The sequence below is a fragment of the Dasypus novemcinctus genome, chromosome 4, assembly GCF_030445035.2.
Source record: "Dasypus novemcinctus isolate mDasNov1 chromosome 4, mDasNov1.1.hap2, whole genome shotgun sequence".
Lineage (NCBI taxonomy): Eukaryota > Metazoa > Chordata > Mammalia > Cingulata > Dasypodidae > Dasypus > Dasypus novemcinctus.
In genome coordinates, this window is record NC_080676.1 from 33,042,622 (window position 1) to 33,070,461 (window position 27,840).

The following is a 27,840-nucleotide window of genomic DNA, read 5'->3' on the forward strand; positions in this document are numbered from 1 at the left end:
CATGAATATATTTGAGTTGCCCAAAACTGGCAAACTGTGTGATATCCATTTGCCAGACTTTGTTTGGGATAAGTCCTCTTGGGTTGACTCCTAGGTGAGGGACTGGCAATTGGGTTACACAATTTTTGCAGGTTTTAACAATTTCCCTTGCTTGTTCTCTAGTAATATGGAATTTTAGTCAGAGAGTGTTTGTATTTAGGTGATGTTGTGCATGGGCTTGGGAAGCTAAGGTAAAAGAGTTGCAAAGATTGGGACATATTAGCTGAGTGGCAGCGTCTGCTAATGCATTGCCTTCTGCAAGAGGGCCTGGCAGATTTTGGTGGGCATGGAGATGCCCTACGAAGAAGGGGTGTTGTCGTTTGAGAATTAGTTTTTGCAGCTGTGAGAATAAGGGGACTGCAGTGGAGGAGGGCTTGATAAATGGAGTTGTTTCTAATAGCGGTATAGACTGGGCTATATATGCACTATCAGTGTAGAAATTAAAAGGTTGGTTTTGAAGGCGGGAAAAAACTTGCAGGACTGCGTAGAGCTCGACAAGTTGAGCTGAGGTATAGGGAGAACGCATGGAAAAGGCTTGACCCTGGATGACGTACGCTGCAGTCCCATTAGCTGATCCATCAGTAAAGACTAAGGTGGCCGAGTCTATGGGTTTTGTTTTAGTGACTTTAGGGAAGGTGAATTGATGGATTTTGGCGAACTAAATTAGTGGATCACCAGGGTAGTGGTTATCAATATTGCCTGGAAACGAAAAGCATGCGATAGCCCATTCGTCGTCGGTTTGGGAGAGCCAATGGATTTGATCCTGAGTGTATGGAATGATAAGGGAATCAGGGTCTTTTCCAAACAATTGGCGACTAGTTTGCCGGCCTTTTATTATGAGAGCAGCTATAAGAGAAATGTATGATGAGAGCACCTTTGATGGAGTAGCGGAGAGGTGAACCCAGAGCAATGGGTGACCTTGTCCATTTTGCTGTTTTATGTTTGATGGCCAGAAAACTCCTGTAGGTGTATGAACTGTAGCTAGAATTATAAAGATTAAGGGTTGGTGGTAATTTATTTGATAACAGGTTTGACTTTGGATAGCTTGCTTTAGTAAGATAAGCGCTTGCATTGCCTCTGGAGTTACGCTTCGGGGAGAGGAGGGGTTTGCGTCACCTTTTAAGATATTATAGAGTGGCAAAAGGGCTTCAGTGGGTAGTTTTAGGTAGGGGCGGAGCCATTCAATGTCTCCTAAAAGTTTTTGGAAATCATTTAGAGTTAATAGATGGGAGGTTCGCAGTTGAACGCGGGGTGTTAAAACTTGTTGGTGCCAAAGCTCGAAACCCAAATAGGAAAAGGGGTTTGAAGTTTGCACCTTATCAGAGGCTATTTGAAGACCTCTTGCAGTTAAGTTTTTTAGAAGGTCTTGAAAACAAAGGTGTAGGTTGGACAAGTTTTGACCTGCTAACAGGATATCATCCATATAATGAAGGTTATAGATTTGTGGTCATAGTTGCCAGATGGGGTTAAAAGCGTCGGCAACAAATTTTTGACATAAAGTTGGACTATTGGCCATGCCTTGTGGTAAGACTTTCCATTGAAATCGGGGCATAGGGCCTTGGAAGTTAATTTGAGGAATGGTAAAGGCGAAATATTGCCAGTCTTTTGGGTGAAGTGGTATGGAAAAAAAACAATCCTTTAAGTCTATAACTATTTTGTGAAAGTCAATAGGAATAGCAACTGGTGAAGGGAGACCGGGTTGCAGTGCCCCCATGGGCACCATTGCTTTGTTGACAGCTCGTAAATCTTGTAATAGTCTCCATTTGCCTGTCTTTTTTCTTATAACAAAAATGGGGGTGTTCCAAGGGGACTGAGTGGGTTCAATATGTCCGGCATTAAGTTGTTCCTGTACTAACTCCATAGCCACTAGGGTTTTTTCCTGAGTTAGGGGCCATTGATCAACCCATACTGGCTCCATGGATTTCCAGGAGATTTTTTCAGCATGGGGTACAGGGATGTCAGTGGCCATCAGGTTAAATTTTGGGAGAGCCCGAGTCCTGTTTTAGCTGTATTAGGTGTTATAGAGATGGGCTGCTTTATCCCTTATTAGTTTTGCCCAGGCCTTTGCCAGGGAGAAAGTTCATATTGAGCATTTGAGCAGTAACTGCATCGCTGGGGCTGCACATAAAAATTTTCATTTGAGTTAGAATATCTCTGCCCCAGAGATTAATGGGGAGATGGGGGATAATTTACGGTATAACTGTACCAGTGTCTCCTTCCTCATCTTCCCATTTTAGGGTTTGTGAATTTTGTAGAGGATTTGTGGCTTCACCTATTCCTTTTAAGTGGGTGGCAATGGCTGTGAGGGGCCAGGATTTTGGCCAGTGGTTTGAGGATATAACTGTGGAATCGGCTCCTGTGTCTAAGATTCCCTCAAATAGCTTGCCATTAAGTTTTAGTTTTAAGGTGGGCCGATTATGGGATATTGGTTGTACCCAAAAAACATTGGAAGATCCAGGTCCTTCTGTGGGGTGCTGGGGCTTTTTGAAGTTTGAGTTGACATGTCAAATGGGGAATATTATAAGTTGTGCTATTCGAGTGCCAGAAGGGATATGAATAATATTGTTTGAGGTGGTTGCAATTATTTGTATTTCACCCTTAAAGTCATTATCTAGCACACCTGGGATAATTTGGATTCCGCGCAGGGTGACACTAGCTCTTCCTAAAATGAGACCAAAGGTATTTGGGGGCAGGGGCCCATAGATTCCTGTAGGTATGAGGAGAGGGCTGGTTTCTGGGGTTAATATTGACTTGGAGGCGGTACAGAGGTCCATTCCTGTGCTCCCTGCTGTGGCCCTCCATAGGTCTGAGATGTGGCAGCATGGCTTATGGTTGGGAGCGCATGGACTGTGACTGGGGAAGGTCGAACAAACCGTATTGCCCCTGGGTTTGTTCTGGTCGGGACCAGGGGCTGGCCCCATTGCAAGGTTCCCTGGGGCTTAGGCCTAAGGGGTTGGTCATTAATATCTGCGTGGGAGTGACACTCGGATGCCCAATGAAACCCTTTTTTACAATGGGGGCAAATAGAGGGTGGCAATGAGGGTTTCTTAGAGATGAATGAGGAGGAGTTGACTCTTGGTATGGGGCAATTTTTTGAAAAATGGCCAGGTTGTTTACAGTTATAGCATGTAAGAGGCTTAGTTTGTGCTGCAAAATTTTGGAGGGCGGCGCCAATGGCTATTCCCAGAGTTTGAGTGGGCCCGATGACAGAACAAAGTTTTATGTAGTTATTAAGATCGGTATTGTGAAAAGGACGGATTGTAGCTTGGCAGGCAGCACTGGCATTTTCAAAAGCCAGATGTTTAATGAAATCACTATCACTCTCGCTGGCCCCAAATAAATGCTCAGCCATATTTTGTAGGTGGCTGAGGAAATCAGTATATGGTTCATCGGGTCCTTGCCTTAATTTAGCGAGAGAGGCAGTGGCAGCACCCTTTTGTGGAAGTTTTTTCCATGCTCTAAGCGCAGCTGTTTGTATTTGTGCTATAAGGCTGGGGGGAAATTGGGCTTGTTTGTCATTTTGATGGTAGGGGCTTTGACCTAAAAATTTGTTTAATGTCCATTTTTTAGAGGCGGCTTTATGGGCATTACGGGTGGTATACTTTTTGCAGTGTTCTTCATAATCGGATTTCCACAAAAGGAAATCGCCGCCGGACAAGGCAGCTCTAGCTAATTGAAACCAATCGTTGGGAGTGAGTTCTTTCTCACTGATACTTTCTAATAAGGCGAGCGTGAAGGGGGCAGTGGCGCCATAAGCATTCACCGCCTTTTTAAATTTTTCTAAATATTTTAAACTAAGTTTCTTATATTTAGCTGTTGTTGTAGTACTAACCTCCTCTTTCTCTCTCCGTGTAGTACTAACTTCCTCTTGTTCTCCCTCGTCAGAGCTGGGGGGTCTTCCTCACTTTCGCTACTCAAAGTGCCATTTTGGGACCTGGCGGCGCCATTTTGGAAGCTGGCGGTACCATTTTTGGAGTTGGCGGTGCCATTTTGGGAACTGGTGGTGCTATCTTGGGAGCTGGCAGTGCCATCTTGAGAGCTGGTGGCACCATTTTGAGAGCTAGTGGTAAGGTCTTTGCTCTGACTATGCATGACTGGGAAAGCATAGGTATGGTGAGTACAATGGGGGAGGGGTGAGTGGACATTTTCTGGGAGTGCTAGGGCAGCAATGGTTTGAGCTGCCGACCGGAGTTCGGCGAGTAAATTGGCGGCCAGCTGCCACTCTTGATTAAAAGTTTCTTTAAAGTTATTGGCGTGTAGCCGGAGATTTTTTGTTATCTTTTCTAAAGCGTGGAATTGAGGCAGAGATGTGGCTGGATAAAAATAAGGATACGGGTCGGGAAAATTAGGATTATAGGGGGGTGGTCGAAATGGGGGAAGGGAATTAGTTTCAAACATGGAAGGGATTTTAGCTTTTGGTTTTGTCTCTGGGTTTTCAAAAAGAGGGGGGGTTTTAGCCTCTGGTTCGATTTTGGCTTGATCGGGCGATAGACTAGCTTGACTGGTTGGGGTATTTGGCCTACTTTCATTGGGGTTTTTGTTAAGGGCACCTTCAGGCTTATTAATTATTACTGAGCTGCATGCTGAAGCAGGACGAGAGTGCTCCTTCAAAGCTTCCTTTCCCTTTTTGCAAAGTTCTTGAATGTCTGGAGCAGAAGAATGGACTTTTAGGGTTTCAGAAATAAGACTCCAGTAAGAAAAGGCAGTAACTGGGAACTTTTCTGGCCCCAAAGTTTTGTAATAGTCTTGTAGACAGTCTCCAACCCTTTTCCAACACCTATGATCTATGGTACCTTCTAGAGGGAACCAAGGGCAGGTTTTTAACAAAAATTCAAAAAAGCATTTGAGATCCTTTTTCTTAACTCTAGTTCCTCATGCCTTGAGTGCCTCTTTCAATTGTTTCATATATAAACTATGTTGGGAAGTTCCTTGTCTCATGATGGGGAAGGGGGGAGCCTACCTTTTTGCTCTTCTTTTTTCTTTCTTTATTCTTTTCGCCGACACTGGGTGATTGCTGTCTCACGGGTGAGTTCCCTCGTGGCGATCCCGGGTGTGGTGGGTGAGAGCGCACTCTTCTTTAGTGTGGCGTTCTATCCCTCAGAGGCTTTGTGCCCCACGTTGGGTGCCAGAATGTCCCGGCCAGCGGGACGATCAATGGGAGCTCCGAATCCTAGGAGGGAAGAATGGTATGGGACAAGAGAGACACAAGGAATGACAGCAAGACAGTGTTCTGATCAAGCTGCAAAACTTTATTGAGGGGACTGAGCATATATACTCTAGGGAGGAGGGGGGATGGTGGGTAAGGATAGATGGCGGTCTGGGATTGGTCGCTGCTGTTGCTAGGGTGGGAGGCAGATTTGAAGTAAGAACTTTTGGTGGGAACTGGTTCTGTAAAGAAGGGGGAGGGTAACCTAAGTTATTGTTGTAATAGCCCGGGTGGCCATGTTACCGGCATTGCTGAAAGGTAGATTCTATGCATGCTGCCTTAATCGCCCACAACATCAGGCTAGGAGATAAATGGCAAAACATTTACAGTTTCAAAGTATCTATTAAATTCCCCAGTTGTATTAGTTTTTAGTACTTGTACTGAAACCTCTGTATTTGTTTTATCATGTTCCTATTATTCAGAAATTGGTTATGATTTGAAGGGGAGCTCTGGGGAAAATATTAGAGTAATTTTATGGTAGTTAAATGGACTTTTGTCTTTAAATAGCTTTGTTCTTCTAAATATTGATAGTATTTTAAATATTTATTTTATTTTATATTTTATCTTTAAATGTCTTTTGATATATCTTACTAAACTTTTATGTATGACAAAGCAACTATATATGAGAAATAAGCACTATTTAACATGAGATTTTAAAAAACGAACTCATACATAACAATTTTCCTCTTTTATTATAGCATAGTATAAATGATGCATTTCTGAAGGTGTATCTTTGACAGTTTGCTCTATAATGCAAACTATTTTCACCTTTTGGAAGGGCTTTAGTTATGTTAAACCAGAAATGTTTCCCTAATAAGAAGAATACACTATGCTAAATTTACTAAAATTAAAAGACATGCATACTTAGATAAAAAAAATTAAAACACTTTCTAAAAATTTGAATCTTCTTGTTAAACTTCGTTTGTTTTATAGGTTATCTGTTGGATTAAAATGAGAAGTTCTTCAAGCAAAATTTCTTGAATGCAGATATTTTGAGACTACAAACACATAGAAGATATTTTTTTAAAAATCTCAATTCTTAAAGTATTTTTAACCAGTACTGGATGGGATATTGACAAAAGTCCAGAAAGTTATAAATGAGAGTATAATGACTATTTGGTTTGTCAAAGTAGATACAAAAATAATATTGGGTTCAGGTCAATGAACATTTTAATTGAGCAAGATAATGAGGAAATGGGCTTTGAGCTAAAATTTGAAGACAGGGAAGTCTGTGGTAAGTGCCTGAGTGTTTCTAATCATAATTTAATAGAGTAAAAGTGAAACCTCTGAAGTTAATACAATCTAATACACACAGAGGAACAGACCAGTTTACAAACATAATCCAATATCTATTTTTGGAATTCATAAATGATAACAAACTGCTTCAAGGGGTAATGACTTATGTTATGACAATTGTATTTTGTGGGCACACAACTTCCTGAAAATACTCTTTTCTACCAATTCAAACAACAATGTTTATTTTATCTATGTATTTAAGGTTTAATTAGAAAAATATTTAGCATGAAAGATTATGCTCCAAATATTATTTCTGATTGGATAAAATATAATAATTCTATAATTTACTTATTAATATTTTCAAAAACATTTACTGTTCCACTCTGATTCTTTGCTGGATGTAGTTTACTAAGTCAGACAAAAGTCTTAGGTTTAGTCTTTCCAGTTAGTGACTTTAAAATGGAATCAATCAAAATATCTTATATATCATAGGGGATGAATAATAATCAGTTTATTATGGAATTGTTGATTGAGAAATATTTGTATATCATCCAAAGAGTTCTACATCTGGTCTAGAATTTTGGGAGTTAATCCTGTATACTTGATAAAAAGAAGCAAATGGAGTAGTAAAAGAAGGATAAGAAAAAGGATTGTATTGTGATTTGAGCTTTATGGAATAGATTTAAGGATACTTTTTGCCAAAAAAAAAGTGAACAAAGGAGGATTAAAAAATAGTTATCAGAAGAGCAAAAAATGGGTAATTTTGCACAGTTGCACAGATACAGAAGATGATAGAGTTATTCATTTCAAATGCCATGATCACCTGAATTGGAATGGAAACATATTTGTTCTTAACCTTTGCAAAGGGAGATCAATACAGACTTTGGGAAAGGGGTCCTCTTAAAGAAATATAGTGGGTAAAGAAATAAATAGTAAATGCTATGGTGTATACAGCAATTACACTAGACTTTCAATTTATTTGCTGTTGTGGTAGATTGGCAAATATAGCAACAATAATTTTCAGCACTTCCATTATTCCTTGAAACTGGAATGACCTTCTGAATCGATTTGATTAATGGAAAGTAACAGAAAAAGGGACATTCTTTATCTTCTTGGTTCTAGATCTCAAAAACCTTTGCAGCTTCTGCCTTTCTTCTATTGAAGAAACTGTTCTGAAAATACCACATAAGGAGGCTGGTATAGCCTACTGGAGGAGGAGAGGCCATCCAGAGAGAAGCAAGACACCCTAGCTGATAGTGAGCACCTACTGCTAGACCCATGAGTGAAACCTCTGGACAAAAGGAACTACACCCAGGGAGCAGAAACAGAACCTCAGCAAAGTGCATTCTAGGAAACTGTGCTGCATGATACTCCATATCACCCCACACTGTGGATTTAAAAATTGCTAAGTAGTGATTAATATGTGCTTGCAATCCTTCCACTTTTTGAAAGATGGTGTCAAAATGTAGTTGTCCTATCTTTATCTCACAATTGGATGCTTTGTGTGTTTGAATGGTGGCTATGGCAGCTTATATGTCATTTAACTTATAATTTTCTAGAGGCAATGGATTAGTGTTGAGTATATTCAGCTAAGGGACTTTGAGCCTGAGCCTTATATTATATTGGATAAGAGTTTTAGGAGAAGGTGTGAGTATATTTTGCATTGGGGAGTATATTAGTCAGCCAAAGGGGTGCTGATGCAAAATATCAGAAATTTGTTGACTTTTATATAGGGTATTTATTTGGCATAGAAGCTTACAGTAAACCAGGCCATAAAGCATGATTTACTACCTTCACCAAAGTCTGTTGCCACATGTTGGAGCAAGATGACTGCTGACAGCTGCAAGGGCTCAGGTTCCCTCTTCCTCTCTCGACTCAGCAGTCCCAGATTCTTTCAATGTCAGCTGTAGGCTGGGATAAGTCTCATCTCTCTCCCAGGACTCATTCCTCTCTGGGCTCAGCTGCTCTGGTCTCTCCACAAGGGCAGCTGTAGTCTATCAGGCAAATGGCTTGTCTCTCTTCCTGGGCCTTCTCTCTTTCTCATCATCAAGGAGTTGCTTTGGGGATCTGCAGACCAAGAGAATGCCACACACATCATCCAGGAGGGATATGGAAACGAAGGAAGAGGCTGAAATGAAAATTGTGAGTTACTTGATCCCATGGCTGAGAATGGTGTCTATTCCCCACTCTCAAGGTAAGCAGCCATATTAAGAAACAGGAAGATATGGCCCAAAGGAATAAATTAAAAACCTTGATAACACACAGGATTTAAAATAACTATCAGTAATGTTCACATAAATATCCTATATCAGTTCAAAGAGTTGAAGGAAAATATGGCAAAAGGGATAAAGGATATTAAGAAGACACCATGGGAAGCAGATATGGCTCAAGTAATTGAGCTCCTGCTTACCATATGGAGAACCTAGGTTCAATCCCAGGGACCTCCTGGTAAAAAAAGAAAAAAGGCATCATAGACCTGCACAATGAGGTTTAGGTTCTTGTATAGTGTGGAGAGGCACAGGCCCCTGTGTGGCAAAGCAACACAACGAAAAGTCGATGATGCAACCAGATAGGAAATAAAAAAAAAAAAAGAAGACAACACTCAGTGAGCATGAAGAAGATTTTGAAAATATGCAACAAAAAGCAACAGAACTTTTGGGAATAAGGGACAATGAATGAGTTTAAAACATAAATTAGAGTTTAAACATAAATTAACAGCAGATTTGAAATGGTAGAAGAATGGATAAGCGAATTAGAGGACAGAGCATCTGAACTTGGAAAGTCAGGAGACAAAAGAGAGAAACAAATGGAAAAAATGAACAAGGTATCAGGAAATTGAATGACAGTGTGGAATGCACAAATATACATATAAATATTCATGTTTTAGGTATTTCAGAATGAAAGGGAATGGAAAAGGGCAGAAAGAATATTTGAGGAAATAATGGCTGAAATTTTCCCAGTCCTTATGAAAGACTTGAATATCAATATCCAAGTAGGACAATGTACAGCATACAGAATAAATCCAAATAAATCTACTCCAAGATACATATTATTCATAAGTTCAAAGACCAGAGAGAAAGAGAGAATTCTGAAAGAAGCAAGAGAAAAGAAATTCATCACAACCAAGTATGATGCTCAATGAGACTAACTGCCAATTTCTCATCAGAAACCATGGAGGCTAGAGGAAGTGGTATTATGTATTTAAGATACTGAAAGAAAAAGAAAACTGCCAGAAAATAATTCTTTATCCAGCAAAACTGTCCTTCAAAAATGAGGATGATTTTAAAGTCTTCATAGATAAACAAAAAACAAAGAATTCATCACTAAGAAACAGGAATTACAAGAAAAAAATAAAGGGAGTACTGCAGTCTGAAAGGAAAAGACAGGTGAAAAACTTGGAGAAGAGTGTAGAAATAAAGATTATTAGAGGGGAAAAGGCAGACAGTAGTAAGATATGATAACAGAAAGACAAAGATAAAATAGAGGAAGTAAGGAAAGCCTTTAAAGTAATAATATTAAATGTTAATGGATTGAACTCCTTAAAAAAAGACAGACTGGCAGAATGGATAAAAATTATGAACCATCTATATTATGTCAACAAAAGACTCACCTTAGTTGTAAGGACTCAAATAGACTGAAAGTAAAAGGTTGGCAAAAGATATTCCACGCAAACATTAACCAATAAAAGAGCTAGATTAGCTACAATTAATACAGTACAAAATAGATTTTAATGCAACATTATTATGCTGTTGTTATTAATTAAAAGGGGCAATTCATCAAGAAGAAATAACAACAATAAATATTTATGTACCTAACCTGGGTACCCCAAATTACTTGAAGTAAACACTGGCAAACTTGATGAAGGACATAGACTTCTCGAGAAAAGGTTGGAGACCTTAGTATACCACTTGCATCATTGGATAGTATATCTGGACAGAGGATCAATAAGGAAGAGTTTGAATAACATGATAAATGAACTAGACCTAACAGAAATTTATTGAACATTGAACCAGAAAACAGCAGTATACACATTCTTCTTAAGTGCTCATGGATCTTTCCCAGGATAAACATGTGTTAGATCACAAAATAGGACTCAATAAAGTTGAAAAGATTGATATTATATAAAGCACTTTTTCTGATCATAATGTAATGAATCTAGAAATCAGTAACAGGCAAAGAAAGGGAATATTCACAAATATATAGAGGTTAAACAAAACACTCTTAAACAATCAGTGGGACAAAAAGAAATTGCAAAAGAAATCAGTAAATATCTTGAGACAAAGGAAAATGAACTGAAATGTGTCCATATTGGAAAGGAAGAAGTAAAACCTTCGTTATTGACTGATGATATGATTGTGTACCTAGAAAATCCTGAAAAATCCACAATAATAATACTAGAGTTAATAAACAAGTTCAATAAAGTAGTTGAAAATAAGATTAATATGCAAAAATCAGTAATATTTCTATACACTACTGATGAGCAATATGAGTAGGAAGTCAGAAAAAATTACATTTACAATAGCAACTAAGAGAATAAAATATTTAGGAATAAACTTAACCAAGAACATAAAGACTGTCATCAGAAACCTACAAAACATTGCTAAAGGAATCCAAAGAAAACTTAAATAAATGGAAGGATATTCTGTTTTCATGGAAATGAAGATTGAATATCATTCAGTCAATTCTACCCACATTGGTCTATAGGTTTAACATAATCCCAATAAAACTTCCAATAGCCTTTTTGCAGAAATGGAAAAACCAAGTATCAAATTTATTTCAAAGGGTAAGGGGCCCTGGCCCTGAATACCCCAAAAATATCTTTGAAAAGAAGAACAAAATTTGAGGACTCTCACTTCTTGACTTTAAAGCATTTTACTTAGCTAAAGTGGTAAAAACAGCATGGTACTGGCTTAAAAATAGACAAAGAGTACAATGCCCTCAAGTTGAAAGCTCAGAAATTGATGTTTTATAAACCAGTTAAATCCATCTATCTGTGTCAGAACTGTCTATTCAACTAATGGTGCTGGAAGATATGGATATTCATATCCAAAATAAAGAAATAGTTATTCTTTTCACAATTTATACAAAAATTAACTCAAAATGGACCATCAACCTAAATATAAAAGAACCATAAAACTCCTAGAAGAAAATATAGGGAAATATCTTCAAATCCTGTGGTATGTGATGGTTTCTTAAACCTTATACCCAAAGCATGAGCAATGAAAGAAAAAAATAGATAAATGGGACCTCCTCAAAATCAAATATGTTTGCACTTCAAAAAACTTTGTCAAGAAGGTGAAAAGGGAGTACACTCAATGGGAGAAAATCTTTGGAAACCACATATCTGATAAGGGTTTGATTTTCATGTTATATAAAGCAATCTCACAACTGGATGATAAAAAGACAAGGAACACAATTAAATAATGGTCAAAAATACTTGAATAGACATTTTTTCCAAAAAGGAAATACAAATGGCCAAGAAGCACATGAAAAGTTGTTCGACATCACTAGCTATTAGGAAAATGCAGTTCAACACTAAAATGAGATATTATTTCACACCCTATGGACTGGCCATTATTAAAAACTCAGAGAACTACAAGTGCTGGAGAGGATGTGGAGAAATAGGAACATTCCTTCACTGTTGGTGGGAATGTAGAATGGTGCAGCCACTGTGGAGGATACTTTGGAGATTCCTCCAGGAAGCTAAATATAAAACCGCCATAAGATCCAACAATTCTGTTACTAGGAACTTATTCAGGAGAAATGAATGTAGGGCACAAACCGACATTTGCATACCCATGTTCATAGTGCCATTATTCACAATTGCTAAAAGATGGAAACAGTCCCTTTCCATCAACTGATGAATGGACAAAATGTGCCATATACTTATGATGTAATACTATTTAGCTGTAAGAGGAAATAAAGTTGGAATGCTTATGACAATATGCATGAAACTTGGGAACATTACATTGAGTGAAATAAGCCAGACACAAAAGGATAAATATTATATGAACTCACTATTATGACCTAAATACTATGAATATTCCATAATTTAATTCTCATGGAATTAAACTCTAGATTATAGGTTATTAGGAGATAAAATGCTGTTTGAAAAGGGGGAGCTGATGGTCCATGTAAGTAGAATTTTCAATAAAGTTGCTTTTAAATGTGGAGAAATTGATAGAGTTGATGGTAATACATTATGGTGACTATAAATGACACCACTGGTTTATAAGTGTGACTGTGGCTGAAAGGGGTAGTCTAGGAATATAAATGTCAATTGAAAGGAAGCTAGAGGATAATCTTGGGACTATATAACATAGTGAACTTGGTAGTACATGAGAATTGTGGTTAACTGTACAAATACAATATGTCTATGAACTAGAACAAGGGTATATCACATGGGAAATACAACTAATGCAAATTATAGATTATAATTAACAGTAATATAATATTCTTGCATCAACAGCAAAAAAGGTACTGTATCATTTCTAAGGGTCAAAAATAGGGGGGTAATAAAGAGTATACAATTTTTCCTTTTGGACCAAGGAAAGTGTTCTAAAACTGACTGAGGTGATGACAGTACATCTTTGAGGAAATTGAGTCACTGGGTGTACACTTTGGATGGATTGTACAAGGCATGTATGATATAGTGAACCCCATGATGTATGATGGACTGTGATTAACAAAACAAATATAGGAACAATCTCTCATGAACTATAACAAATATACAATTATAATACATGGTATCGATAGTGTGGTTTATGAGAAAAATATACCACAAGTAGCTATAATATTTTGATAATGTCCTTTCATAATTTGTAAAAAATGTTCTACAACAATGCAAGGTGTTGGTGGTAGGGTGATGTAATGGAATCCTATATGTTATGCATGATTGTTTTTTAAACCTACAACTTCTCTAATAAAAAACAAAACAAACAAATGAAAAACTTCATGACCATAGTATAGTACAGCTCCTCCCATCAAGTGTTATTTCCTTTCCCCTTTTGAATCTGGATGGTCCTCTGATATGCCTGGAACAAAAGAAGGTGATAGAGTGACATTGTGGCTTCCATCTTCACCTGTTGGAATCCTGCCTTGAGTCCATAATGTTAGGAAGCTGGGCTGCCTTACTAGAAGATGAGTAGACAGTCGGAAGGAAACATTGCTTGTAGATAGCCAGCACAAACTGACTGACAGGTGCGTGAGGACATCTTGAATCTTTTAGCCAAGCCAAGATTACAGCTTAATGAGGCTACATGACTGAGCCCAGATGAAAGGAGCAGAGCCAACTTCTAGCCAACCTATAGAACTATGAGAAATGTTACATTATCATTTTAAGGTACTAGTTTTATTGCAGTTTATTATGCAAAAGTTGATGATTGATGTAGTAGTTAATGAAGAGGAAGGTTGTGGCAACTTAAGGAACGAAGAATTTTCTAGATTGGGGTACAGAAAATATAAACACACAAGATACAGTAAAGAGTACATTTTTTCCTAAGGGAATACAAGAAAAGTATTCTGGATAAAAAAAATTATATTGTTCTGAGGTTAATGCTGAGTTAGTTGAATTAAGCTAAGGGAGTCCCCATAACATCTTTTTGCTTTATTTATATTTTTATACTTGCTTTATTTATATAATTGGAAAATATATAAAATGGGTCTATATAATGATAATTAATCACACATATACAAAAGTATGCTAAAAATAACACTAAAATAGGCATTGGCCTTCTGAATGTTGAAGTCAAAGTCAAATAATTGCTTTTGCCCAAATGTCAAGGTTGAAGCCAATTTTCAACTTCCTTACATTATAAAATGTATTTGTTACTGTGGATCATGGTCAACATATTTGAATGTCACTGATATAAGGATTATTCAAAAGGGACATGAATTTATAATATTTTTTGGCAGATAAATATAGAAAGTATCAGGAAAGAACAAAGTTCTTGAACAAATAGTGCTAACAGTTGTTGCCCGGTTTTATTAGCTTCTATCTTTAAATTACAGTGCTAAGTACTTTGTATAAATTGTCTTTAATTTTCAAAAACATTGTAATATGAATTATTATTTTTACTTGTATGTTATACATGAGAAAACTGAAGGTAAGAGAAGTTTCATCTTTGTTAATGCTCACAGTTTCACAAAGTAGAAAACCTCAAGAGTTTATATTACAAATTGATAGTAATTCAGATAATTCAGACATAACAAAGGATTTTTTTTAGCTCTTTTTTTTAAATTTCTTTCCCCTTCCCCACCCCCAGTTGTCTGCTCTCTGTGTCCATTTGCTGTGTGTTCCTATGTGTCCACTTGTGTCAGTGGCACCCGGAATCTCTGTCTCGTTTTGTTGTGTCATCTTGCTGTGTCAGCTCTTCATGTGTGCGGCGCCATTCCTGGGCAGGCAGCACTTTCTTTCATGTTGGGTGGCTCTCCTTACGGGGCGCACTCCTTGCATGTGGGGCTCCCCTAAGTGGGGGACACCCCTGCATGGCACAGCACTCCTTGCGTGCATCAGCACTGCACATGGGCCAGCTCCACACGGGTCAAGGAGGCCTGGGGTTTGAACCTTGGACCTCCCATGTGGTAGTTGGACACCCTATCCATTGGGTCAAATCCACTACCCCATAACAAAAATTTTAATAGCATGACCATGAGAAGAAAGAGTTCAGAAAACTACAGTAGTCCCCAATATCTTGTGCTCTATCAAACTCAGTTGAAAGTTAATGTCTGTTTAGTATCAAAAGAGCAGTCTCACATTTGGGAGTGCTGATAAATTAGTTCAAAGTTATTATCAAAAGCATAAATTGTGATTCATGCATTTTAGAATAGTAAAATAATTATAATGATTCAATTTTTCATAACATTTCAGATTTATTTATGGTTTATCTAATATTTTTTCTATGAAAGTAGTGATGGTTCATTTTATGTGTCAATTTGGCTAGGTTGCAGTGTCCAGTTGTTTGGTCACTGGCCTAGTTGTTGCTGTGGAAATATCTCATAAATGAGATTAACATTTACAGTCAATTGTCTTTAAGTGAAGGAGAATGCCCTCAATAACACATGTGGGCCTCATCCAATAAATAGGTTGGAGGTCTTAAGAGTGAGAATTGAGTGTTTCAAGGATCAGAATGAATTTTGACTGAGGACTCCATCCCCTACTCCTTCCTAAACTTCTAGTCTAAGGAATTCAGTCTCTAAACCCCAGTATCACTTAGACCAGAATTTCTAGCCTCCTACTTGCCTATAGAATTTAGACTTGACAGCCACCACAGTCTTATCAGCCAAGTCCTTAGGATAAATCTCTTAACATACATCCTGTTGGTTCTATTTCTCTGGAGAACCCTGACTGATAGCATAGTACATACAGATTTGGTCTCTTTCTCAGTCAAATTTTGAGCTGAAAACTTGGTCTGAACAAATAATAACAGCAGGCACCGATACAGAGCTTTGTATGTTCTAGACACTTTTCTACACATTTAATATATATTAACTCATTTTATCCACACAAATTTCTTTCACATCATTACTGTTATTATTTATATTATATGATAAGAAAAAAAGAATCCAAGAGAGGTTTAAAAAAAGATCAAATTCAAAAAAGCTAGTGCATGTTAGGGCCATGAATTATACCCAGACTGCTCTGAGCCAACACACTGAATGCCCTCTAATTCAACTGCTAACCATATTTTAAAAGTGCATTTGGTAATTCTTTCTTTGTGTCACAGTGTCTTCATAAAATTATATATTCCAATCTATTTCTAGTTCTACTCTAGGCTATTAAATTTTTTGAGTTGTAATATACGAAATTGCTAATAGGTCTCAATAAACAATTTTAAAAATACTCTTCCACTATCCACTCAAGCAGAGGTATACATAAACAATAAATGAAAATAACACCACTTGGTCTGCACACTACAACCAATGTTCCTTCAAACATTGCAATGATTCTCAAATCTGTCAGATCATCAAAGTTACCTGGGATGCTTTGAAATTTATGTAGTTTCCATCTTCCAGACACAATGCACGATACTTTATGTACATTTTATATACACACATACACTTATACACATTTATGTATTGCTGAGGCTGATCTTAGACTTACTAAGTCAGAATTTCCAAGTGTCTACATTTTAAATATAATGACCCGTGTGGAGCTGGCCCATGCGCAGTGCTGATGCACACAAGGAGTGCCCTGCCACGGAGGGGTGTCCCCTACGTAGGGGAGCCCCACGCGCAAGGAGTGTGCCCCGTAAGGAGAGCCGCCCAGCGCAAAAGAAAGTGCAACCTGCCCAGGAATGGTGCCGCACACATGGAGAAGTGACACAGCAAGATGACAGAACAAAAAGAAACAACAACAGAAGTGGACAAAGAAGACACAGCAAATAGACACAGAGAAAAGACAGCTGGGGTGGGGGGAGGGAAGGGGAGAGAAATAAAATAAATAAATAAATCTTAAAAAATAAATAAATAAATAAAAATATTTCCCAAATGATTTCCTTTGTCAAAACAGGTTTGGAAACTATTGCCATAAAAAGAGTTCAGCATATTTAAAGAAGGAGATCAGTGTGTTAAACATAAGACTGAAACACATCTTCTTTCTTGATGCATTCTTGAAATAACCCTGCTGAGCTGAAAGTGGTGAGTATAACAAGGCAAGAAACATTGGATCATTGACTCTAGGCACAACTGAGAGAGGACTAAAGACCGTCAAATGCAAACTTCCCACATCCTTTAACGGCTTAGCTCTTGTTTTTCACATGTTCCACTGACCAGAAAATTATATATTTTTTCTAGAAAACTAGTAATAATACCTGAAAAAATAGAAAAAAAAAACAATCTAAGTATATTTCCTTGTTCTTAAAAAAACTGAGTGAATTTCATCAGTGGATTATTTAATATGTCATTCTAAAACCTCTATTTAGAAGAAAAAATTGGATCATTACTTTAAAAAACTTAAGATAAACCACCTTTCTTTTAATTGTTCATTTAAAAATTATTCTTACATAAAAATATATGAGTAAATTATTTTGTTAGAAACTCAACCAGTAAAGAAGAGCTTACCTATAAGTATCCAATGTTATTAATATAGTGTGTGCTCTTCCAGGTTCTAGAATACATATCCAGATAGATGGATGCATGGATAGATAAATAGAATCATATTTCACATACAATTCTGATTTTTACTTTTATCCATTTTACCCATGTTTGGAAGATCTCTCAATATCAGTGTATCAAGAATTTTCAAAATCAGAAATTTCTTTCAATAGAACCCTGGCCTTGTGTTTGTTTACTCTCTTGATGAATGTTTTGATTATTTCAAAAAATTGCTCAAAAAATAAATGATGCAATTAATTCATTTCTTTGTATCTCATTGTACACAAATGCCAGTATTTCCCTATGTTATAAAACTTTTAAGTGGGTTAAAAATTCTACTAATTAAAAAATTTTAGTGGAACTTCAAATTGCCCTCTAGAGATATTATATCACCTTTCTCCCCAATTTCTCAGATAGTGAGATTAATAATTATCTCAAATTCACCAATATTGAATATTATTGTATTCCAAATTTTGGTTATTTTGAGATTAAAAAGGGTATTCCCCCAAATTGGTATTTCTTATCGATACTAGAGATTGGCAGTGTCTTTATTTAAATGTGAAATTTAAATATGATGGTCCATTTCATTTCAGTTTTGCATTCTTGCTTTCTGATAAATTAGAGCATCATTTAATAGATTTAATGACCACTTATGTTTCTTCTATTGTGAGTTGTTTTTTCTTATTTTTCACATAGTTTTCTTAAATTCTTTGCATTTCCTTATTCACGTGTAGGCATTCTGGATTTTGCATTCATTCTGGATAAGTTTGCAAATAGTCCCAATTTGTCACTTTTCTTCTAATTCAGCTTACACTCTCATTATAAATAAGTTTTTTTTGCATATTAGCATTCAACAGTCGTTTTCCTCATTTCTATGTTAAATGCAATAATTACAGAAGGAAAATCTTAAACAAAATTAAATTTATATATTTTTAAAACTTAAAAATAACTGTTCTAGAAGGAATTAAAATAGGTGACCATTGTCTAGTAAAGGAAAACAATAGCCAGTTTTCGCTTCACTAAATGCTCGCCAGAAACAGAATTGTTAGACAAAATAAGATCACAGCCAAAATGAATTGAAAGAGAACTTGAACAGATGTTTGTATACATCTGCCCTCATTTGTAATGGCCAAGAGACAAGACCTCTGATTCTAATGTTGTCTTGTAATTTATGCTTATTGGTCTTAGAAATGTAAATATATCACACTCCTTTGAGTTTAAGAGTTCAAACATTGAATGCAATTAAAGCTTGTATTTTAAAAACAACTCTGGTAATTAAGAGCCATAGTGACACTTAGATGGTTCCTTCAGGATGTAAAACTTTGTGTACTTAGTTATTCGATAACGATATACTAAAATTATGTATTTTTAAAAACTCTTCCAAACACGTCCATCAGTTGTTGGGCTAGCACTAATGAAATAAATAGAAGAAGAAAGTATTTGTTGAGATAACTGAAGTATGATTTAAAATATACCAGTGATTTTCTTGGGACCTTGAAAAGTGTACCAACACAACATGTAACAAAAATGAATTTTCTTAAAATTTAAAATATAGTACACTGAGTAGAAGAATGCTCTGAAGCAGTGGCAAATCTGTTTCTGAATGCCAAATCTGCCATTTGGGTTACTTATTAACCCTCTTAGTTCCATTCATCCTATTTTTAAAATGCAGCTAATAATGATTTTCTTATCCTAGAGAAATTTTGAAGATTAATAAAGGTAAGACATATGAAGCATTTAGAAAAATGTCTGATGTATGTTGTTATTATTTTTACTAATTTGCCTTAAAGTTGGTCCTCTTATACCTCAGCTGCGATATTAACTGTAAAGCTTTTTGTATCATCTAAGCTTCCATTTGGCTATTGACAAGCTTCTTAATGACTCTGATGAACTAAAGTGATGAACTAAAGTGAGGAATTAAGAAAAATCACCATTATTAGTTAAGTTTACCTGAGGTCTAAGATTGAAAAGGGCTACATGTATATTATTTTACTTAGTTTTCAAGTGAATTTTATCAGTTCTAGCAATTTTGCTCTTGCATTGGTAAAAATAACTAATTGTAGTACCTAACCTAACTATAACAGTATAGTTATTGAATTATCAACCTACAGTTGACTTTTAAGTTTCCACTAAATCTTTAAACCTCAAAGTGGCTAAAAAATCCATGTATGTGAATAGAGTTGCTTGGGCATTTCTGACTGACTGGTGCTCCAATATTGCAAAAGTGAAGGTAACTGCTGAACACTAGGTAAAGTTGATTGTAAGCCGACATTTGGTTTTAAGAAGAAATTGTACAAAATTTTTCAAAACTGACAGGAATATACTTTTTCTTTTATGCTTCTATTTACATTTTTATACAATTTTGTATCTAAGAAGTTATACTTTTTCTAATGGGTATACATAAAAATAATTTTAGAGTAATGATTGCGCTAGAAGACTATAGAAAAAGGGCTATTTATGGATGCCTCTGACTTCCTCTTGAAGTAATCCCTAAATAATACCTTACCTTTTGGAGATCTTTGCAGTCCAAGAAAGAAATAACTTACTTACAGTCATTTTTCCATCCCTTCAGAGGCTTAGGAAGGTAATTTTTCTGTGTATATGATGCCTTGCATCACATTTGCAGTTACTGGTTCCTCCATTGTGTTTGGAAGTTTAAAACAATATGACTATTAGGAGCATAGTTATAATCTGTGGAGGGCTGCATGAACTCTTACTGTTTAAAAGAAGTAGAGAAGAGAAGGAAGATGGTAGAATAACATGAATTCATTAGAAGACTGGATTCAAAACACACCCTTTTGATGAATCAGAGGAGGACAACATAACAGCAAAAATAGGTGATTTCCCAAAACACTTCAGAAGAAATTCTTCATCAGAAAAAGAGAACTCTATCCTGACTTAGGAGGAAAAGAGTTTTAAAATGAGGCTTATGATTCTTTTCTCTGATTTATACTGAGTATTGCTAGTGGAAAAAGTAGGAGATTGGGGAAATGTTAGGAATGGATACATGTTTACATGGGTCCACGGTAATTTGTTTCAGGGAAATTATTTTATGTTATTTGATGTTCAGCTAACTCTTTTTGGTAAGGTGATGTGATTTATCTTTGAAAAAGTGTGTGCATCTATCATATTTTGCAATCTTTTCTTTTATCTACAATCTTCTGTATTTTTAGCCCTGTCTCTGATATTATCTTTGTTTCAAATCAGGGAAACATATGGCAAGACCTTCTAAAGGGTAGACTTTTGACAAATGGAGAATCTTAGCAAGAACTCTTGCTTTTAAAAGAACTAGGACTAATATAGCTTCATCATTATTTATTTAGGTGAGATTGGGGATGAAGTAGATGTTTGACTTTAGCAGTGATAGAAAAATAAAAGAGGTAAATATAAGTCATGGTCCTGATGGGAAGCAATTGATATAATCAAATAAAAAATGAGTGGAGTTTAATAAATGAACTATTATGCAGATGTTTGTATTAGTCAGCTAAAAGGGGTGCTGATGCAAAGTACCAGAAATCTGTTGTCACTTAGAAAGGGTATTTATTTGGGGTAGAAGCTTACAGTTACTAGGCCATAACATTTAAGTTACTTCCCTCACCGAAGTCCGTTGCCACGTGTTGAGCAAGATGGCTGCTTATGTCTGCAAGGCCTTCCTCTGCCTCTGAAGCCTCTGTGGTCCCAGCTTCTTCCAGTCTCGGCTGTAGACTTATTTCTGTCTGGGCTCAGCTGCTCTGTTCTCTCCACAAGGTCAGCTGTAGACTATCAGGCTCTCTCCCTTCCCGTGGCCATCTCTATTCCTCCGTGTTCTTCTCCTGTGGGTTTACTTCCTGTACCTTCAGCATCAAAACTCCAACTCTCTCCTCTGCTGTGAGCTTTTCTCTGTAAGTCCCCACCCACCAAGGAGGTGGGGACTCAACATCCTACTGATGTGGCCAAATCAAAATCCTAATCCTAATTTAATCAAGTAAAAGTGAAACCTCTGAATTTAATACAATCTAAGGGGAACAAGCCCAGAGGAACAGACCAGTTTACAGACATAATCCAGTATCTATTTTTGGATTTCATAAACAATGACAAACTGCTACAATGTGGATGGGAATAAGGGAAACTATCAAAGACTGATGAGCCTAGCTGGTGCTGTAACCACCTCTACTTCTGCTGTAATAGGAGTGAATAGGCACTAGATCTCAGAAAGTAAAGTTATAGTTAAATAGTTGTATTGCCTCACCTGAGAAGCTGTAGTCAAATTAGGTTTTTGGTTAGACTGGGGATGTAGGAAAAAAAAATTTATTTCCTATCCTCCAATCTTTTGCCCAAGCCTTCCATTTATTGAAGTAACCCAGAAGCCAGAGAGCAAGGGAGCCCTTTGACATAGTCCATAGAGGTATCCCCACGTGGCACAGAGAAGAGCCATGAAGAGTGGTGAGTGGATCTTGAGGGACCAATAGAAAATAGCCACGACATGTAACAAACATGTCTAAGAAATACAAGCAGGATACGCAATTAAGAAATATTTACTCTGTTATAGGTGCTCTGACAAGCAATGGGGATTCAATGGTGAAGAAGTATGGCACAGCCCCTGTCCTCCCTAGAGCACCCAATGTATTGCATATTTTAATGTATTATGTATAAATGCGCATGTGTGTTTAAACTGATATGGTTTATAAGGATACATATACACGGGTGTAGCCAGATAGAGTCTTCAACTATTTATGTTTATGTTTTCTTTCTTTCCCGCTATTCCAAATCTCCCCCTGGTAGAAAGAAAAATTCATATTGGCTAGAAGCAAATTAGGAATATGAAAGCAGGAATGCAAGAGGAAGCTCATTCATGTTCAGATTATTCTTTGTTTAATATGTTTTTTATTTCTAAGCAAGGCTAGGGGAGTATTCAGATAATCCTATAACAAGATTGGAACATGTTAAGGGGAATGGGGAGTGGAGGTACTTCAACCCTCTTCTCCCAAGATGAAGGTCCCCAGAGCTATAAGGGGAGTAACAGCATGTGAAATCATGAACACTAAGGAGAGGGAAAGCCTTGAAGTAGGTGGAAATAAGGATGAAACCAAACATGTCTGCAGACCATCCCTCCTAATTAATGTGAATATGTGACATCATTCTTGCAAGGACACTTCAGTTGTGCGCTATGTCCTTGCTGCCTATGGGACCTGGTCATTATATGGCAGAAGGATTTTCATGTCCTTTAAGGTTTTGCTCAGCACCTGTCAACTCTGCTTTATGTCAACAACCCAGAAGACTCATTTGCCTCCCTCAATATGCTTAAACAATTGATGTTCTGGACGTGCTCATGAAGAGTAAAGATGTGGAAAGAAAACCCACTTCTTGACAGTAGAGATACTCCCCTTGGTTACATAGGTGTGTGGAAAGGTGTGTGTAAAATGACAAATATCTACTAATGCTGAACATACAGCATACTTACAATTTTAGAAATGACTATTCCGTATACAATTCAGTTACTAGAACCTGTTTGCAATTTTTTCTTATTTCTAATTGACCATGCTCCTAGAAAACAACCCCATTATTTTCTGAATGTGTACTGCTGTTTTGACATTAACAGAAAAATAACATCCTTTTATCCTGTTTTTAGTATTTCTGTAACACATACAAATTCTTAAAGAAATCCTCACTTGTTATAGTGGAAGAACAGTTTAGAAGTTTTTGGAGCAGACATAACTGAATTTTAATCTGCCTTTACTAGTTGCTACGTTTGCAACTTTAGATGAGTTACTTCACTTTCCTGAACATTATTTCCCATATTTAGAAAATAAGGGTACAAGTGCATAACTTGATGGATGTTGGAAGTAGGACTTCTTGATGAGGCTATTTCAGTTAAGGTATGACTCACCACAATCAGGATGGGTCTTAATCCTATTACTGGAGTCCTTTAAAAGCAGAACAATTTCAGACACAGAGAGAGAAAGCCACAGAGGGAGGGAGCAGGGCTTCAGCACTGAAAGAGTGCATATTGCTTAGGCCATCACAGGTGCACAATTGGATGATGAGTGTGCCCATGCAGCTTTAAATTGGATAATCATTATCTGATATCACTGTGGGCAGGAGATAAGTACTTAGTTCATGCCTATTGAATCCATTTTTTTTTCCATTAAATTTTTGGCAGTGTTATCTTCATTGTCCTGTACTGTGAAGTTTGGATTGACAGCAGCTAAACTGAAGAAAAATTTCTGACCATCTAAAGGGTCATCTATGTCTATTGCATTTACATCTGTATTAGCTGTCCTGGCCTGACCTGTTCACCTCAAAAGTGTCATAGAACACAACAAACTTTGGGGCATTGTCCCTGACATTCAAAATTCTCACAAAAACAGCCATTCAAATGGTCTCTTTGGTATTGTTGATTTCAGCAGCTATAACAGTAAGTTGTGCCACTGAGCTAGTTCTTGGTCAAGTGGCTTTGATGTATAAAGAGATCCAGTTCCAGAATGTATGTTAATGATCTTGTGAAGGTCCAGACAGCAGTCCAAGGAATATCTAACAGGGCTACAAGTAGAATTCCGGTCTCTTACCATTACAATACCAATGCTTGTGCTCTCTGCAATATCTTCAGGAACCTCAAACAGCCAGGAATATCTTCTAAAAAGGGAGGTTAATCTACATTTTTAATAGGGATTTTTACAATTGTATTATCTTTAAATGCCTCTAGGTTATAAAAATGTGGATCCAAATATGTATTTCCTACTTCAAACCTCAGGGAATAAAGTCTTTGGCTCTCACAATCAAATAGCTTTTTCACATTTATGATGCCTTCTTGCATGTCCTTCTCAGGATGTCAAACATATGAGTCCTGTCACCATCAATAATTTGGTATTCTATTTTAGCATTTATCTCAATACTGGCATCAGTTGCTTTTAGAATTCTAATGATTGTGCCAACTGGGGAGGATTCAAGAACCCAAAGAAGAATCTTGTCTCTAAAACCATTAAGCACATTGATTTTAAGAATCAACATACTATCCTCCCATTTACAAAAAAAATAACTGTAGATCAGCTTTGAGTACAGATATGTACCTAATCTTAACCAAGTTCTATGCCCCCAGCATTTGCATAAAGTCTGGCGTCCAGTGTTGGGGAAAGCAATGCTGATGCTGCATAAGCACTTGGAAGGGTGGGGCTGCTGCTCCATCAGGTTCAGAGGACAAAACATCTTTCTATAGATGACTTTCAGGGTTGAAATCTGGTGAAGTTTGCCCTGCTGTATTTCAGAATTGTTTGGGACATGGGGCACTTGTTTTTCTTCCAATTTCTACTTATTGGAATTTTATTGTCTATTCTATACCTATCCTTCCCTTATATATTGGAAGCAGATAAGTTGCTCTTCAGGTTTCCCAGGTCTACAGGCAGAGGGGAATTGTGCCCCAGGATAGACTACACCCATAACTGATTTTGAGGAGACTGTATTTAGCTTGGCTACTGAATTGACTTAAGGCTTTGGGGATGTTTTGATAGAATGAATATATTTTGAAAGTAGAAAGAACATGCGTTTTGGGGGTGGGGTGGGGTGTGAGGGTTTGTAGCTCTATGTATCCCAGAAAAACTTTGTTTTAAACTTAGTCCATTCTTGCAGGTGTAAACCCATTGTAGGTAGGACATTTTGATGAGGTTGCTTCAATCAGTGTGGGTCTTAATCCTATTATTGGAGTCTTTTATAAGCAAAATGAAATGCAGACAGACAAAAAGAAACCCAAAGGGGGAGCAGTCAGAAGTTGAAACCAATGGAATTTGGAAGAGAAGAGATTTGGGCCAGAAGAGACCACTATTTGCCTTGCCATGTGATAACCTAAGGACAAAGGATCATTAGAAGCCAGCCCCAGAATGCTAGTCTTCAGGAAGAAAGCATTACCTTTATGGCACTGTGATTTGGAATTTCTGTTAGCCTCCAGACCATGAGCTAATACATTCCCATTGTTTAAACCAAGTATTGCATGGTATTTTCTTGATCAGCCAGAGGAAACTTAAACAGAACTAAAGAAGAGAGTTAAAAATTGACAAATTATTATAAGAAGTTATTTGAACATAGGATTTAACATAGGAAGTGAAAGATTAATAGGAATTGAAAAATCCATTCTTCTTGTACAAGAAAGGACTATTGCTTTTATGTATCTATGTTGAATTTATGGTTATTATTAATACTTAAGCTAGAATTTTATGTGGGAAGCACAATAATAAGAAATAAGAGAATAATCTGTTTGTGAATCTACACACAAAACATTTTCTAGAGAAAATTAAAAGCTGGATTATGAATCACTGATTCAGTTTTCCCTTTCAATAAAAAGTATATTTTGATGAACAATATAATGAAATGTTATATTTGAATATTTTCTCTGACTACATCAGATGTCTTAATCTCTACATGGTGAACTTAAAAATGAGAAAACAGTTTGTATCAATTTTCTCAATACTTCTTCGATGTGTTATATATATATGCTTTAAAGCACTACAGAATATTTAGTATTAATTTATAAATTAATAAAAGCATTGCGGGAAGTGGACTTGGTCCAATGGATAGGGCGTCCGCCTACCACATGGGAGGTCCATGGTTCAAACCCCGGGCCTCCTTGACCCATATGGAACTGGCCCATGTGCAGTGCTGATGCGCGCCAAGGGGTGCTAAGCCACTCAGGTTGTCCCCCGCGTAGGAGAGGCCCATGCGCAAAGAGTGTGCCCTGTAAGGAAAGCCTCCCAGCGCAAAAGAAAGTGTACACATGGAGAGCTGACACAACAAGATGATGCAACAAAAAGAAACACGGATTCCCAGTGCCACCGATAAGGATAGAAGCGTTCACAGAAGAACACACAGTGAATGGACCCAGAGAGCAGACAACTGGGGGCAAAGGGAGAGAAATAAATAAAAATAAATAAATCTTAAAAAAAAGCATTGATATATCTATTAAAATGGTCTAATTAACAGTTTATAAAACATCAGGAATACACCTTAAATTTACATTAAAGATTAAAATAAAGTTGCATAGATTAATTTTAAAAATTTAAAGAAATTTAAGAAATAGAAAAACGAATGTGCAAACAGATGATATAATTTTGTTTTTCATTCAGTTTTTTCTTGTCATGTCAGTAAGATCTGTTTATACACATGAGATGATGTGAGCCCTAAGAATTAGTGGTTTTCCAATGCACATCTGGAAAGTTGTAGGATTTCCATGGCATGCTGAAATAATAGCTAAAGTATCACATGGAAGAAAGAGGTGCTGAAGTAGACTAGATCATTTTTATAATCTCCTTTCAAATTATTAGCCATGATCTCTCCTTCCACTAATTTCTGTCCCCCAGTCCACATTGCTGGCAGTATTTAGTCTTGAATTTATGTTTTCCCACTGTCACTTCACCATGACTATGCTGATTACAACAGGATTTTCAGTTTATACATTTACTTGAGTTGCTACATGGGAAAGTTCTGTTAGTTCCTTTTGAGCTTTTCAGTCCATTCTGCTTTATAAAAGGGACAATATTCTTCAAGATAAATGATATTTGGACAGCCTTGGAAACTTACATAGACTTTAAAATGGAAGAAGAGTTGGAAAGAATGGCAATTGGACTGCTGCGATAATTCCTGTCAGCTGCAGGGCTCGGAACTGGCTGAGGGCCATCTGAAGCCTTCTGGTCCTTTGCTCTCACTGAAGGCAGCAGCTTTCTGCATATTATCTTTGATCCAGTTATGCCTGAATGATTTTGGCTGAAGATGGAACATTTTTCAGCTTTTTAGAACTTTAATGTTACAGTTGCTACTCACAGCCCTGACAGCCTGGTAAAAGGCACATCTTTTTTTTTTTTTTTAATTGAAAATAAGCTTTGTACAGTTTATGATGGGCTTATGAGTAATGGTGATATTTGCTTCCAGGGAATATTGGGAGAACTGGCGACGCTACCTGCATTGTGTAGCTTAGGAAGCTAACATCAGGGAGGTCTATAACTGCCACGTTAGGGCTGAGAGCTGAACCAGGGCTTCTGACCCCAGACGTCATGCTGGCTGCACAAAGCCCCGGACATTCCTGAGTGATATTTCACTCTATTGTAATGAGATGTGATTCCCAACATTTCTTCTCTTCTCTCAGCTTTTATTGTTTATTTTTTGATAAATGATGGAACGTCTGACTAATAACCGGAAATATAAAATTGTCTAGATTTTACTTTCCCACAGCTGATTTTTTTCCCCTTTATTTACTGAGGGTTTGGATAGTATTTCTTGAGGAATAACTATGCATCTACAATTTT

General features: G+C 36.9%; 1 protein-coding gene across 1 annotated transcript; it reads right to left on the minus strand.

Moving 5' to 3' along the window:
* Nucleotides 1–2,779: 2,779 nt before the first annotated feature.
* LOC131278345 (endogenous retrovirus group K member 5 Gag polyprotein-like) lies at nt 2,780–27,590 on the minus strand. Its single transcript, XM_058296427.1, has 4 exons — nt 27,495–27,590; nt 27,202–27,301; nt 3,945–4,835; nt 2,780–3,819 (listed from the first exon to the last, which is right to left on the minus strand). Exons 1-4 carry the CDS (start codon nt 27,588–27,590, stop codon nt 2,780–2,782), a joined length of 2,127 nt encoding a protein of 708 aa, XP_058152410.1.
* Nucleotides 27,591–27,840: the final 250 nt, after the last annotated feature.

Coding starts and splice junctions, on each gene's coding strand:
- LOC131278345 (XM_058296427.1), bottom strand. CDS start 27,590: ATGACGTCTGGGGTCAGAAGCCCTGGTTCAGCTCTCAGCCCTAACGTG. Junction 27,302..27,494: donor TCCTAAGCTACACAATGCAG/GTAGCGTCGCCA, acceptor TTCCATCTTCAG/CCAAAATCATTCAGGCATAA. Junction 3,820..3,944: donor TGGCACTTTGAGTAGCGAAA/GTGAGGAAGACC, acceptor TAAAATATTTAG/AAAAATTTAAAAAGGCGGTG.